The following is a 13990-nucleotide window of genomic DNA, read 5'->3' on the forward strand; positions in this document are numbered from 1 at the left end:
CTGGAAGGGGCCGGGCGCGGTGGCTCAAGCCTGTAATCCCAGCACTTTGGGAGGCCGAGACGGGCGGATCACGAGGTCAGGAGATCGAGACCATCCTGGCTGACACAGTGAAACCCCATCTCCACTAAAAAATACAAAAAAACTAGCCGGGCGAGGTGGTGGGCGCCTGTAGTCCCAGCTACTCGGGAGGCTGAGGCAGGAGAATGGAGTGAACCCGGGAGGCGGAGCTTGCAGTGAGCCGAGATCCAGCCACTGCACTCCAGCCTGGGCGGCAGAGCGAGACTCTGTCTCAAAAAAAAAAAAAAAAAAAAAAAAAAAGACTGGAAGGGCCAGGTGCGGTGGCTCATGCCTGTAATCCCAGCACTTTGGGAGGCTGAGGCAGGAGGATCCCGAGGTCAGGAGTTCAAGACCAGCCTGGCCAACATGGTGAAACCTCATCTCTACTAAAAATACAAAAAAACAGCCAGGCACGGTGGCTCACACTTGTAATCCCAGCACTTTGGGAGGCAGAGGCGGGTAAATCATGAGGTCAGTAGATCGAGACCATCCTGGTTAACATGGTGAAACCCCGTCTCTACTAAAAATACAAAAAATTAGCCAGGCGTGGTGGCGGGCGCCTATAGTCCCAGCTACTCGGGAGTCTGAGGCAGGAGAATGGTGTGAACCGGGGAGGCAGAGCTTGCAGTGAGCTGAGATTGTGCCACTGCATTCCAGGCTGGGCAACAGAGCGAGACTCTGTCTAAAAAAAAAAAAAAAAAAATACAAAAAAAAAAAAATTAGCTGAGTGTGGTGGTGGGCGCCTGTAATCCCAGCTACTCAGGAGGCTGAGGCAGGAGAATTGCTTGAACCCGGGAGGTAGAGATTGCAGTGAGCCAAGATCATTCCACTGCACTCCAGCCTGGGTGACAGAGCAAGACTCTGTCTCAAAAAAAAAAAAGAAAAAAAAAAAAGACTAGAGGGAAAAAAGAAAAGAAAATAATTAATTGTAGGAACAGATTTTATTCAATTTGATGTATCTAAAATATCACCACTTCAGCATGTAATCAATATAAAAATTACCCATGAGATGTTTTATATGCTTTGTATCTCAATTTTGATGCTCAATTTCCAAAAGTTACATTAAAATGGAGACTTACCAAGGCATTAATATCATGTTTAAGGGGAGAGTATTTTATGCTGTTTCTGTTTTTAAAGTTAAATTTAAGTTAATTAAAATGAAATAAAATGGAAAATGTTCACTTTCTCAGTCACATTGCCACATTTCTAGTGCTAAATAGCCACCTATGGCCAGTGGCTTCTGAGATGGACAGCACAGGTCTAAGCCATTTACTTACCTGTCTTGTTTGTGGACACAATACCAGAGACTGACCCAGAGGAGGTCTCTGCAGATATTAGTTGGAGAAATAGATGATTGGATATCTGGATGAATGGATGAGTGGATGCATGGATGGATGGATAGATGGGTAGATGGTTGGATGGATGGATGAATGGATGGAGGATGCATAGAAAGATGGATGCATAGATGGCTGGTTGAATGGATACCTGGCTGAGTGGATGAATGGAGGGAAGGATGGATGGATGGATGGATGGATGGATGGATGGATGGATGGATGGAAGGTTGGTTGAGTAGATGCTTGGATGGATGAATGGATAGATAGTGATGAATGGATGGATGTATGGATGGATGGAGGAATGGTTGGGTGATGGTTGGATGAATAAATGGCTGAATGAATGGAGGATGGATGGATACATGGATGGTTGGATGGTTGGGTGGCTAGATGAATGGATGAAAAATGGATGGATGGGTGATGGATGGCTGGATAGATGGATGATCGAGTAGAAGGTTGGATGGATGAATGGATGGATGGATGATGAATGGATGGGTGATGGCTGGCTGGATAGATGGATGATTGAGTAGAAGGCTGGATGGATGGATGAATGGATGGATGGATGATGAATGGATGGAGGGGTGGGTGGTTGGATGGGTAGATAGATGGATGTTGAATGGATGATTGGATAAGTGGTTGGGTAGCTGGATGAATGGGTTGGGTGGATGGATGATGGAAGAATAGAGGGACAGGCGGATGCATAGATAGAGGGATGAACAGCTGGAGGAATGAATGAGTGTATAATCCTTGCTCCTCTCACTACCCATGACCAAGTGGCACTGCGTTTTCCACTTGCATTTTCCCACACTCTTCATCTTTTTTTTTTTTTAATTGAGACCAAGTCTTGCTCTGTCACCCAGGCTGGAGTGCAGTGGCACAATCTCGGCTCCCTGAAACCTCTACTTCCTAGATTCAAGCAATTCTCTGCCTCAGCCTCCTGAGCAGCTGGGATTACAGGCACCCACCACCACTCCCGGCTAATTTTTGTATTTTTAGTAGAGATGGGGTTTTACCATGTTGGCCAGGCTGGTCTTGAACTCCTGACCTCGTGATCCACCCACCTCGGCTTCCCAAAGTGCTGGGATTACAGGCGTAAGCCACCAGCTCCGGCCCACTCCTTCATCGTTCTAGTCTCATCCTTGTCTCCCAGATGTCCAATCCCCTCAGATTCATTTCTGGGGGATTGTACTAGTATCCCTGCACTCCCATAATTGGCTAAAATGTCACTCTGGTGTCTTCTGGTTCTTCCTTGCCACCTCTGGGAGTGGACCCCTCGCCTCCCAGAATCAGGCTTTTGCATCTCCTCAGCTCCCTCCTCATTTTCCACAGAGATTCGACGGACTTCTCCTTGCACCACCATGACCCTCACTCATTCCATCATGTCTTCCTCTGACGATTCATTCATTCCACCAACAGGCAGTTATTGAGCATCTACTATATTCCAGGCTCTTCCCTTGGGAAACAACTGAAGATGTGACATAGAACAAGCCCTTCTTTCATGGGGTTGACAGTCTCGTGGGGAGACAGATGATAAACAAGACAAAGAAGCAAAACATTTAGGAGGTCAGATGGTGACGAGTGCTATGGGAAAAAGTAAAACAGGAAAGAGGAATGGAGAAGTTGGTGGATGAGCCTGGGGGAGGTGACACTGGGCAGACTCGAAAGAGGGGAGCCCACGAAGCTCCCAGGTATCGGGAACCGCATGCCAGGCGGGGAAAAGCAAGGGCAAAGGCCCTGCAGTAGAAACCTCCCCTGGGTCTTAGGCCTCCTAGTTTGGCCAATTTCTTGCCACTGCCCACTCAGGTACAACCTCAGGCCCTACTGCTCCCTTCCCCGACCTTCCTGTGCCCCAGGGCTGCCTCCCCACCTGCCTGCCAGTTTCCCTCTCAGGACCCCTAAGGACCTGGGCATTCCCTTCCCCAGACTCTCCCCACCTCCCCGCCCCAGCAACACACAGAGCCAGGACAAAGGGTCATTGAATAGAAAACAAAGGTGTAGGCAGCCCAGCCTGAGGCCAGGTGGGGTGTCATGGTTCAGTCCCCCACCTCCGACATCAGAGGGGTTCACTCAGCCTCAGAGGGGGAAGCTTGGCCCTCTCACCCTTCCACCCGCCCTGCAGGAGACCCCTTTTCACAGCAGGGAACATCAAGGCTTAACACTGAAAGTACCAAGGCAGAATGTTGAGGATGTGGAGTCAGTGGTGGCTGGGGGCAGGGGTGGGCGCTCCCACAGCTGAGCCTCCTGGAGACGGGTCTTGGGGTGGTGAACTGAGAGATGGGATATCCCAGAACCCTCCTCTTCTGCTCGCCCTCAGAGTGAAGGCGGGCAGTGCTGTGCGACCTGGGAGAAGTCACATGACCTCTCTGGGCCCCCTTTCTGCATCTGTTCGATGACTCTGACTTCTTCCACCCCCCTCACCTATGCAACAATAATTGGTCAGTAAATACAATTTTATTTGTTTTGGCCTTTTTTTTTTTTTTTTTTTTTGAGACGGAATTTTGCTCTTGTTGCCCAGGCTGGAGTGCAATGGCGCGGTCTTGGCTCACTGCAACCTCTGCCTCCAGGGTTCAAGCGATTCTCCCGCCTCAGCCTCCCGAATAGCTGGGATTACAGGCACCTGCCACCATAATCTGCTAAATTTTTGTATTTTTAGTAGAATGGGGTTTCACTGTGTTGGCCAGGCTGGTCTCGAACTCCTGACCTCAGGCGATCCACCCGCCTCAGTCTCCCAGAGTGTTCGGATTACAGGCGTGAGCCACTGCGCAGGCCTTCTTTTGGCTTTTTTTTTTTTTTTTTTTTTGAGACGGAGTCTCGCTCTGTTGCCCAGGCTGGAGTGCAGGGGCCGGATCTCAGCTCACTGCAAGCTCCGCCTCCCGGGTTCACGCCATTCTCCTGCCTCAGCCTCCCGAGTAGCTGGGACTACAGGCACCCGCCACCTCGCCTGGCTAGTTTTTTGTATTTTTTAGTAGAGACGGGGTTTCACCATGTTAGCCAGGATGGTCTCGATCTCCTGACCTCATGATCCGCCCGTCTCGGCCTCCCAAAGTGCTGGGATTACAGGCTTGAGCCACCGCGCCCGGCTTTTTTTTTCTTTTCTTCTTTTTTTTTGAGATGGAGTTTCTCTCTGTCGCCCAGGCTGCCGTGCAGTGATATGATCTCAGCTCTCTGCAACCTCCACCTCCCAGGTTCAAGTGATTCTCGTGTCTCAGCCTCCCAAGTAGCTGGGATTACAGGCACCTGCCACCACTGGTGGGGAGACTGGCTTCATGGCCAGACTCCAGGACTCTTACGGGTCAGGGACCAACAGCTGGGGAGGGCCAGGGTTTGGGGTAGGGGCAGAACAGAAGAGAACACTGTCTATGCCAAGCCCACTGTGTACCAGATACTCCACCAGCAGCTGAGAGTGTCTCCCTCAGTCCTCACAGCAGCCCGGGGAAACCAAGGCAAGATTCACAGATGGGGAAACCAAGGCAAGATGAGCCTATGAGCCTGGTTCCAGGCCCCACAGCTGGGAGGCACTGGAGCTGGGATTCAAACCAGGGCTGTGACCTTCAAACTCTCACGCCCAACCATATCTGGCAGTCGTCTCTCATATCCGTGTCTTTCCCTGTCCCTGACCTTTCTGTGTGTCTCTGTCTCTGCCCTCCGTATCTCTGTTGGGTCTCTCAAGGTCTCTGGCCCCTGTGTGTCTCTGTCTCCTCTCCTCTGGGTCTCTGTGCATCTCAGCCCCCTCTAGGTCTCGGTCTCCCACGAGCTCCGTCCTCTCCCTCTCCCTCTCTCCCTGGCTCCCGCCCTGTCTGTGCTGCTGTGGTCCTGGCTGTGCCTCTGTCCCTGTGTGTGTTTCCAGGGTGCCCCTAAGCATCAGCCCGTGAAGGCGAGTTTCTATCGCCCATCCCCAGCGGTGGCCTAGTGCTTGGAACAGTGCGGGGCAGACGGGAGATGCTCAGTAAATATTTCTCAAATGAATAAAGGAATGAATGAGTGAGTGAATGAATGAGCTCGCTGAGATGGGCGAGATCAGCGCCATTTCCCAAATGAGCAACGTGGGCTCCAGGTGGGTGCCCACAGGCCCAGAACTGCCAGCCTGGAAGGTTCCAGTGTGGGCTTGACACTGACCCCCTGGACTCTGCCCCCAGCTGAGCACCAGACGCCAGGACGTGCCCATCACTGCTCCTCCCCGCCCTCAGAGCAGGGTGACTCCCTCTGGCCTCTCCCCGCTGTCGGAGGCGTGGGTAGCAGCTGGGAAAACCGGCTGGGTGCTGCCCCTCCCCTTGGGCCGGGCACGGAGTAGGCACCTGGCGGGCTCCCCAGGTGGCAGACGCTGTCGCTGCGCACACCTGGCCTCCGTGCCGCCTGCTCCCTGCTCGTCCTCCCCTCCCCACCCTCACCCACCTGCCATGGACGGGCCCGCTGAGCCCCAGATCCCGGGCTTGTGGGACACCTATGAACCTGACATCTCGGAAATCAGGTGAGGCCCAGACCTGGGCAGGAGCCAGGAGATCCCGGGGAGGACGTGGCTGTTTGGGGGAGCCAGAGGCTGTGGCAAGGGTGGCCTCCAGCCTCCCATGGCGGCAGGCCTAGCCCAGACTTGGCTGGGCTGGGGCATCCAACGTGGTGTACAGGTCCCTCCTGAGAAGGGAGTGAGGACATGGCCGTGCTGAGTCACCAGTGGGGATGCCTGGGGTGTCCCTGTCCCTCTTGGGGCCTCAGTTTTTCTGTCTGCCAAAGGGGCTCACAAGCCCCGTGTCTCCCTGATAGAGGAGTGGAAGAGAGCAGGCCGCTTGGTGCACAGTAGTTGCTCAGGAAACACAACGGCCTGTAGTGCCCAGGACACCCCATGCAAGCCTGAAATAAGGGGGGTGTTTGGGGTGAAATGGGAGAAACTGGGACGCCGCTGAGACCCAGAGGGAATCTGTGTTCTAGGGGGCTTTGGGCTGAGAGGGCAGGCTCCGGACTCTTCAGGTATCCTAAGAGTGGTTAGGGCAGAGCACTGCCCACCTCCGTGAGCTCAGCGTGACTCCCTGTTCCTGGGGATGAGTCAGGCACTTTGACAGCACCTGCTTTCCAGGTGGGGAAACTGAGGCTGGGGGGGAATGCGACATGACCGCAATTACAAAGCTAGAGGCAAATCTGAAGCCAGTCTGTCTCACCCCAGAGCCTGTGGTTTCTCCTGCTCCTCACAGCCTTGGTGATGTCCCTTTACACCCCTCCCCGTGGCTCCGTTTTTCAGGTGAGCGTGCAGAGGTCCAGAGAGGGCAGGCAGCCTGCCCCATATCACACAGCGAACTGCTGAGACAATCTGCAATCCCTCGTATCTTGTACTCTTGCCAAGTGAGACCTTTCTGGCAGCCTGGACCCCTCCAGCCACCGTGGGCTGTGAGGAGGAGGACAACCAAGACCCGTTCTCAGCCCAGTTGCCTCATTCCCTTCTTATTTTATTTTATTTATTTATTTTTTTTGAAACGGAGTTTCACTCTTGTTGCCCAGGCTGGAGCGCAATGGCACAATCTCAGTCCACTGCAGCCTCCGCCTCCTGGGTTCAAGTGATTCTCCAGCCTCAGCTTCCCAAGTAACTGGGATTACAGGAGCCTGCCACCACGCCTGGCTAATTTTATTTTTGTATTTTTGGTAGAAAAGGGGTTTCACCATGTTGGTCAGGCTGGTCTTGAACTCCTGGCCTTAGGTGATCCACCTGCCTCGGCCCCCCAAAGTGCTGGGATTACAGGCGTGGGCCACCGCGCCTGGCTGCCTCCTCTCATTCCACTGTTTCAGGCCCTCCCCTCCCCTCCCTCAGCCAGAAGCTGGGGCATGGAGAGGCCTTCTTGGGTGCCTGGGACTCCAGAGACAGGCGCAGTTCAATCCTGATTGCTGTGTGACCTAGACAAGCTTCCTAGTGTCTCTGGGCCTCCTGGGCTGAGAGCGGTGACCAGGCTGGCCCAGTTCTGCTTGAGGCAGGCCCCAGCATTCGGTACTCAACATTGGCTAATCCAGGCCTTCTGAGCTCTGCAATTCTTCCCTCCAGAGATAAACAGATAAGCCAGCTCGCCTCTGGGAAGGCCTCACCCCCACCCCATCCAGGCACCTGGAAGCCTTTTTTATCTCTGCTAAGGCCCTGCCAGCTGGTCATAAAATGCCCTGAGTGTGCTCGCTAAGTGGGTGACCTTGGTTCAGTCATTGACCCTCTGCGACGCTCGGTTTCATCGTGAGGGAGAACAGCACCTCCCCTGCAGGACTCCTCCAGCCCTGAATGGCTGCGGCGCCCTGGGGGTGCCCTTAGGACCTCAAACTTCCAGGCTCTTCTGGAATCCCCTAGGCCAGGAAGCGTGCCTCTCCCCAGCGAGCCCACTGGAGCATCCCCCCGGGGCCTGCTTCCTCCTGGGTGTCCCCCTCAGATACGCCACATCCCCCTGAACTCAGCAGCCCCCTCAAATTCCCATCTCCTCCTGGGTTGCCCATCTCAGGGATGCCCCCCCCACCCCACATCACTGGCTCAGATCCACAGGGCTTCTCCTGGCCCCGACTTTCCCCTCTGCTCGCCCCCAGCCTGTCAGTCCCCAATCCCCACCCCAGTCCCCTGACTCTCTGCCCCGGTTCTTCCTCTCGGTTGCCACAGCCCCAGCTCAGGCCTCCTCATCTCCCCCCAACACCACCTCAGCTGTCCCAGGCTGCTCCTCCCTTCCTCCCAGCCATCCAGTGAATTCCTCAGCGCCCAGCCCTCACCCACCCCGCCCCCAGCCTCCTCACCTGCATTCCAACTACTCTACTACTTTGTGTGTTTTTTTTTTTTTTTTTTTTTTTTTTTTTTGAGACGGAGTCTTGCTCTGTAGCCCGGGCTGGAGTGCAGTGGCCGGCTCTCAGCTCACTGCAAGCTCCGCCTCCCGGGTTTACGCCATTCTCCTGCCTCAGCCTCCCGAGTAGCTGGGACTACAGGCGCCCGCCACCTCGCCCGGCTAGTTTTTTGTATTTTTAGTAGAGACGGGGTTTCACAGTGTTAGCCAGGATGGTCTCGATCTCCTGACCTCGTGATCCGCCTGTCTCGGCCTCCCAAAGTGCTGGGATTACAGGCTTGAGCCACCACGCCCGGCCTACTTTGTGTGTTTTTTTTTTTTTTTTGAGACTGAGTCTGGCTCTGTCACCCAGGCTGGAGTGCAGTGGCACGATCTTGGCTCACTGCAACCTCTGCCTCCTAGGTTCAGGTGTATTACCTCATCTAATCCTCACCGCCATCTGAGATGAACCCACTCTGATGTCATCCCGTGTTAGAGATGAGGCCCAGAAAGGTTGAGTGACTTGCCTAGGGTCACACAGCTGCCAAGCAGGGAACAGCCAAGATTTGAACCAGGGAAGCCTGACTGTATCATGCGCTGGACAGGAAATGTAGAGATGATGAGCAAGACCAGGAAGGAGCGAGATCCAGGAGGTAGACTCAGCCCAGATGGGAGGCGTAGCAGGCACTCTGAGGTTCTAGCTGGGATGACAGGTGCGTGCCACTGCGCCTGGGTAATTTTTTTTTTTTTTTTTTGAGATGGAGTCTCGCTCTGTAGTCCGGGCTGGAGTGCAGTGGCACTATCTCGGCTCACTGCAACCTCGGCCTCCCAGGTTCAAGTGATTCTCCTGCCTCAGCCTCCCAAGTAGCTGGGATTACAGGCACCTGCCACCACGCCCAGCTAATTTTTACACTTTTAGTATGGACAGGGTTTCACCATGTTGGCCAGACTGGTCTCGACTCCTGACCTCAGGTGATCCACCCACCTTGGTCTCCCAAAGTGCTGGGATTACAGGTGCGAGCCACCGTGCCCGGCCTATCTACTCTATTACTTCGAATTACTTCTGGCCACACTGTTCCCTGCCACAGTGCCTTTGCTTATCTGGCTCCTTCCCCAGGGATCCCAGAAAGATCTTTTCTCTCTCTCTTTTGAGACAGAGCCTTGCTCTGTGGCTCATGCTGGAGTGCAGTGGCACAATCTCGACTGACTGCAATCTCTGCCTCCTGGGTTCAAGCAATTCTCTTGCCTCAGCCTCCGGAGTAGCTGGGATTACAGGCATGTGCCACCATGCCCAGGTAAATGTTTTTAAATTTATTATTATTATTATTATTTGGAGATGGAGTCTTGCTCTGTCACCTGGGATTTCTGTCACCCGGCAATTCTTCTGCCTCAGCCTCCCGAGTAGCTGGGATGACAGGCACACTCTACCACACCTGGCTAATTTTTTTTTTTTTTTTTTTTTTTGAGACGGAGTCTGGCTCTGTCGCCCAGGCTGGAGTGCAGTGGCGCAATCTCGGCTCACTGCAAGCTCCGCCTCCTGGGTTCACGCCATTCTCCTGCCTCAGCCTCCAAATAGCTGGGACTACAGGCGCCCGCCACCACGCCCGGCTAGTTTTTTGTATTTTTAGTAGAGACGGGGTTTCACCATGTTAGCCAGGGATGGTCTCGATCTCCTGACCTCGTGATCCACCCGCCTCGGCCTCCCAAAGTGCTGGGATTACAGGCTTGAGCCACCGCGCCCGGCCCTAAATTTTTTATATTTTAGTAGAAACGGGGTTTCATCATGTTGGCCAGGCTGGTCTCAAACTCCTGACCTCAGGTGATCTGCCCGCCTCGGCCTCCCAAAGTGATGGGATTACAGGTATGAGCCACCGCGCCCGGCCTAATTTTTGTATTTTTAGTAGAGACAGGGTTTCACCACTTTCGGGGCTTTGCACGCACCAGTGCCCTGTCCTTTGCCTGGACTGACCTCTGCCCTCTCTCCTTCCTTTGCCAAACTGCTCAGGCTTTAAGATTCAACACAGGCAATTTAGGATTTTTGGCCAGGGGGATGAGAGAAGGCAGGCAGACACCCACCCCAGGTTCCAGGTCCCTGATCATGCCGGTCTAACTTCAAATCTGCCCCGTGGCACCAAAATATTGGCCTGTTCGTGGATAGGAAATGAATGTGGGAAATTTGTGAAAAGGATGTCGAGAATGAATGAATGAATGGAGGTTCCATTAAGCAACCTCTGAGCTGGGGCTTCCAGAATGAGTCAGGGTTAGCAGACGGGGAGGAGGGGCAGGGCATGCTGGGAGAGGGAATGGTTGGGGCATAGGGACGTAGGTGGCTTCAGGAGAGTAAGGATCAGCTGGGTCCGAAGAGAGGCAGCCGCAGTGGAAACTCCCCGTGGTGGGTCATCCTGCAGCAGACCTGAGTGGCTCTCAAATGGTTCATTCTTTAAGCACCCGGGAGGGAAGGAGAGAAACTATTGTTTTCAGAATACACACATACGTGATTTAAAAAAAAAAAAAAAAAAAAAAAGTTGCTGGCGCAGTGGCTCACACCTGTAATCCCAGAACTTTGGGAGGCCGCGGCGGGTGGATCACTTGAGGTCAGGAGTTCGACACCAGCCTGGCCAACATGGTGAAACCCCGTCTCTACTAAAAATATAAAAATTAGCCAGAGTCATGCCGCATGCCTGTAATCCCAGCTACTCAGGAGGCTGTGGCAGGAGAATCGCTTGAACCCAGGAGGCGGAGGTTGCAGTGACCTGAGATCAGCCTAGACAACACAGCAAGACCCCTGTCTCTAAAAAAATAAAATAAAAACCAAACAAGGAATTGACCAGAATTTAATTCAGGATAGCAGCTCAAGGGAAGAGTAGATGCTACAGGGAGGGGCCCAGAGATATCAGCAAGGTGCGTCGCTCAGAATGTTCTAGTTTATGAGGTTGGTTATAAATTATGCTTTAGAAATTTAATATGTGAGATCGGGCTCCGTGGCTCATGCCTGTAATCCCAGCACTTTGGGAGGCTGAAGAGGGCAGATCACTTGAAGTCAGGAGTTCAAGACCAGCCTGGCCAACATGGTGAAACCCTGTCTCTACTAAAAATACAAAAATTTGCCAGGCATGCCTGTAGTCCCAGCTACTCGGGAGGCTGAAGCAGGAGAGTTGCTTGAACCCAGGAGGCAGAGGTTGCAGTGAGCTGAGATCGCACTACTGCACACTAGCTTGGGTGACAAGATTGAAACTCCATCTCAAAAAAAAAAAAAAAAGAAAAAAGAAATTTAATATGTGTTCCATGTGGCCTTGTATGTAAAAAGGACTAAAAAGGATAATAAGGGCTAAATTAAAATCGTAAGAGGCCGGGCGCGACAGCTCATGCCTGTAATCCCAGAACTTTGGGAGGCCGAGGCGGGCAGATCGAGAGTTCGAGACAGCCTGGCCAACATGGAGAAACCCTCTCTCTACTAAAAATAGAAAAAAAATCAGCCAGGCATGCTGGTGGGCGCCTGTAGTCTCAGCTACTTGGGAGGTGAGGCAGGAGAATCGCTTGAACCCAGGAGGCAGAGGTTGCGGTGAGCCAAGATCGTGCCATTGCACTCCAGCCTGGGCAACAAGAGTGAAACTCTGTCTCAAAAAAAAAAAAAATTACAATTAAAAAAATTAAAAAAAAATCGTAAGAGGAAAACATTTGGCACAGGCGGTAGGCAGGATGGGCTGCAGAGCCAGTAGACTGACAAGCCCAGGATGTTATAATCCCTGTAACATCCTTGAAGTTGTTCTCAACCTATTGAGTGCTGTCTGTATTACCTCATCTAATCCTCACAGCGGTCTGAGATTAACCCACTTTAACTACTGTCATCCCCTGCGAGAGGTGAGGCCCAGAGAGGTTGAGTGACTTGCCCAGGGTCACACAGCTGCCAAGCAGGGTGTAGCCAGGATTTGAACCAGGGAAGCCTGACTGTATCACGCCCTGGATGGGGAACTTAGGGATGAGCAAGACCCGGAAGGAGCGAGATCCGGGAGGGAGACCCAGACAGGAGGCATAGCCGGCGCTCTGCGGTTCCAGGCGTTTCTTTGCATTCCCTGCATGCTGGGCTACGGAGAGTGTCAAGGCCAGAGAAGCCAGGCCGGCCTTTGGACCTGGGGCGCCTCGGGCAGCCAAGGAGAGCTGCGATGGCCGCTCCTCCCCTCGCTCTGATCTCGGGAGTCCCTGGCGCCGGCACCGTCTCATCTCTGCCTCTTATTGGCGGGGAGGGCGGGGCGAGGAGGGGCCAACTCTGGTTTTTCAACCCCGGTCCCGCCTTCCTTGGGGAGGGCTGAGCCACTTGAATGATTTTACGGCCACAACCCTGCCAGTCGTGAGGCTGCTTTTTCTTTTTTCTTTTCTTTTCTTTTTTTTTTTTTTTGAGACGGAGTTTCGCTCTGGTTGCCCGGGCTGGAGTTCAGTGGCGCCATCTCGGCTCACTGCAATCTCCGCCTCCCGGGTTCAAGCGATTCTCCTGCCTCAACCTCCGGAGTAGCTTGGACTACAGGAGCACGCCACCATGCCGGGCTAATTTTTGTAGTTTTAGTAGAGACGGTGTTTCACCATACAGGTCAGGGTGGTCTCGAACTCCTGACCTCAGGTGATCCACTCGCCTCGGCCTCCCAAAGTGCTGGGATTACAGGAGTGAGCCATCGCACCCTGAAGCTGCTTTTTCTGAGACAGGGGCTGATCAAGAGGTTTCAAACAATTAAGAAATAATAAGACATTGCCTCCCCGCTGGGTGAAATTTGGGCGGGCAGACTAGGGAGAGGGGCTTTGGGGCCGGCACTAGCGGATGCGGGGACTTGGGGAGAAGTGGAAAAAGATGCTCACGGTTCCCTCCTTCTCCCACCAGCCCCTGACTCAGGCTTGAGGAGTGAGGGACAGGATGCGATTTCCTTTCCACTCGCTCTTTGGGGTGGGGGGTGGCAGTTGTGCCTGGCGGGCCTGCGTAGGGACCGGCAGAGGAAAGGCTGAGAAGTGGGGACGTTCAGAGTTCAGGATCCATTTGGTTTTGTTTTTTGTTTTGTTTTGTTTTGTTTTGTTTTGGAGACAGAGTTTTGCTCTGTCCCCCACGCTAGAGTGCAGTGGCACGATTTTAGCTCACTGCAACCTGCGGCTCCTGGGTTCAAGCGATTCTCTTGCTTCAGCCTCCCAAGTAACTGGGATTACAGGCATGTGCCACCATACCCAGCTAATTTTTGTGTTTTTGATAGAGACAGGGTTTCTCCATGTTGGCCAGCTGAGTTCAGGACCCATTTGGAAAGAACCGAGCAGCCCAGTTTGCCACCTGGAGGGTCTGGAGGAGGAACTGTGGGACCCAGTGGGTCACCCATGACATGGAATAAATGCCAGGCCGAGAAGGGAGACCCTAGCCTTGCCAGGAGACCTGGAGTGGAGGCCCTAAGACAGGTGTGGCCGGCTACTTACACGGGGACCAGAGCCCCAAGGATCTGGGAAAGTGGGGACCCTGACACCGCAGGCAAGAATGCCTGCAGGGGCCAGGTGCCACAGCTCACGCCTGTAATCCCAACACTTTGGGAGGCCGAGGCGGGAGGATTGCTTGAGGCCAGGAGTTCAAGACCATCCTGGGCAACATAGCAAACCCTCATCTCCCTTTAAAAAAAATGAAAAAGAAAAGAAGAATGCCCACAGGAAGGCAGTCCCAGGTTCGAACGCCGCCTCTGTGGCTCAGGAGCTGGGACCCTCCTGGTAGACAGGACTGCCCTGAGGGCTGAGCGTCTGTGAAACGGGCAATGACTGGGGAAGGGCTTGACCGGGGCTCACGGCTGACTCAGGGTTTGTGCTGTTTCTCTCTTT

General features: G+C 53.5%; 1 protein-coding gene across 1 annotated transcript in view; it reads left to right on the forward strand.

Annotated features, from left to right (window-relative positions):
- Positions 1-5532: 5532 nt before the first annotated feature.
- SULT2B1 (sulfotransferase family 2B member 1) overlaps positions 5533-13990 on the forward strand; it is a 47380-nt gene continuing 38922 nt past the window's right edge. The window contains exon 1 of the mRNA XM_015124467.3: positions 5533-5856. Coding sequence (XP_014979953.2) covers positions 5786-5856 — 71 coding nt within the window. The 5' untranslated portion in view covers positions 5533-5785. The remainder of the gene's footprint in view (positions 5857-13990) is intronic.

The sequence above is a fragment of the Macaca mulatta genome, chromosome 19 (assembly GCF_049350105.2).
Source record: "Macaca mulatta isolate MMU2019108-1 chromosome 19, T2T-MMU8v2.0, whole genome shotgun sequence".
In the NCBI taxonomy this organism is placed as follows: domain Eukaryota; kingdom Metazoa; phylum Chordata; class Mammalia; order Primates; family Cercopithecidae; genus Macaca; species Macaca mulatta.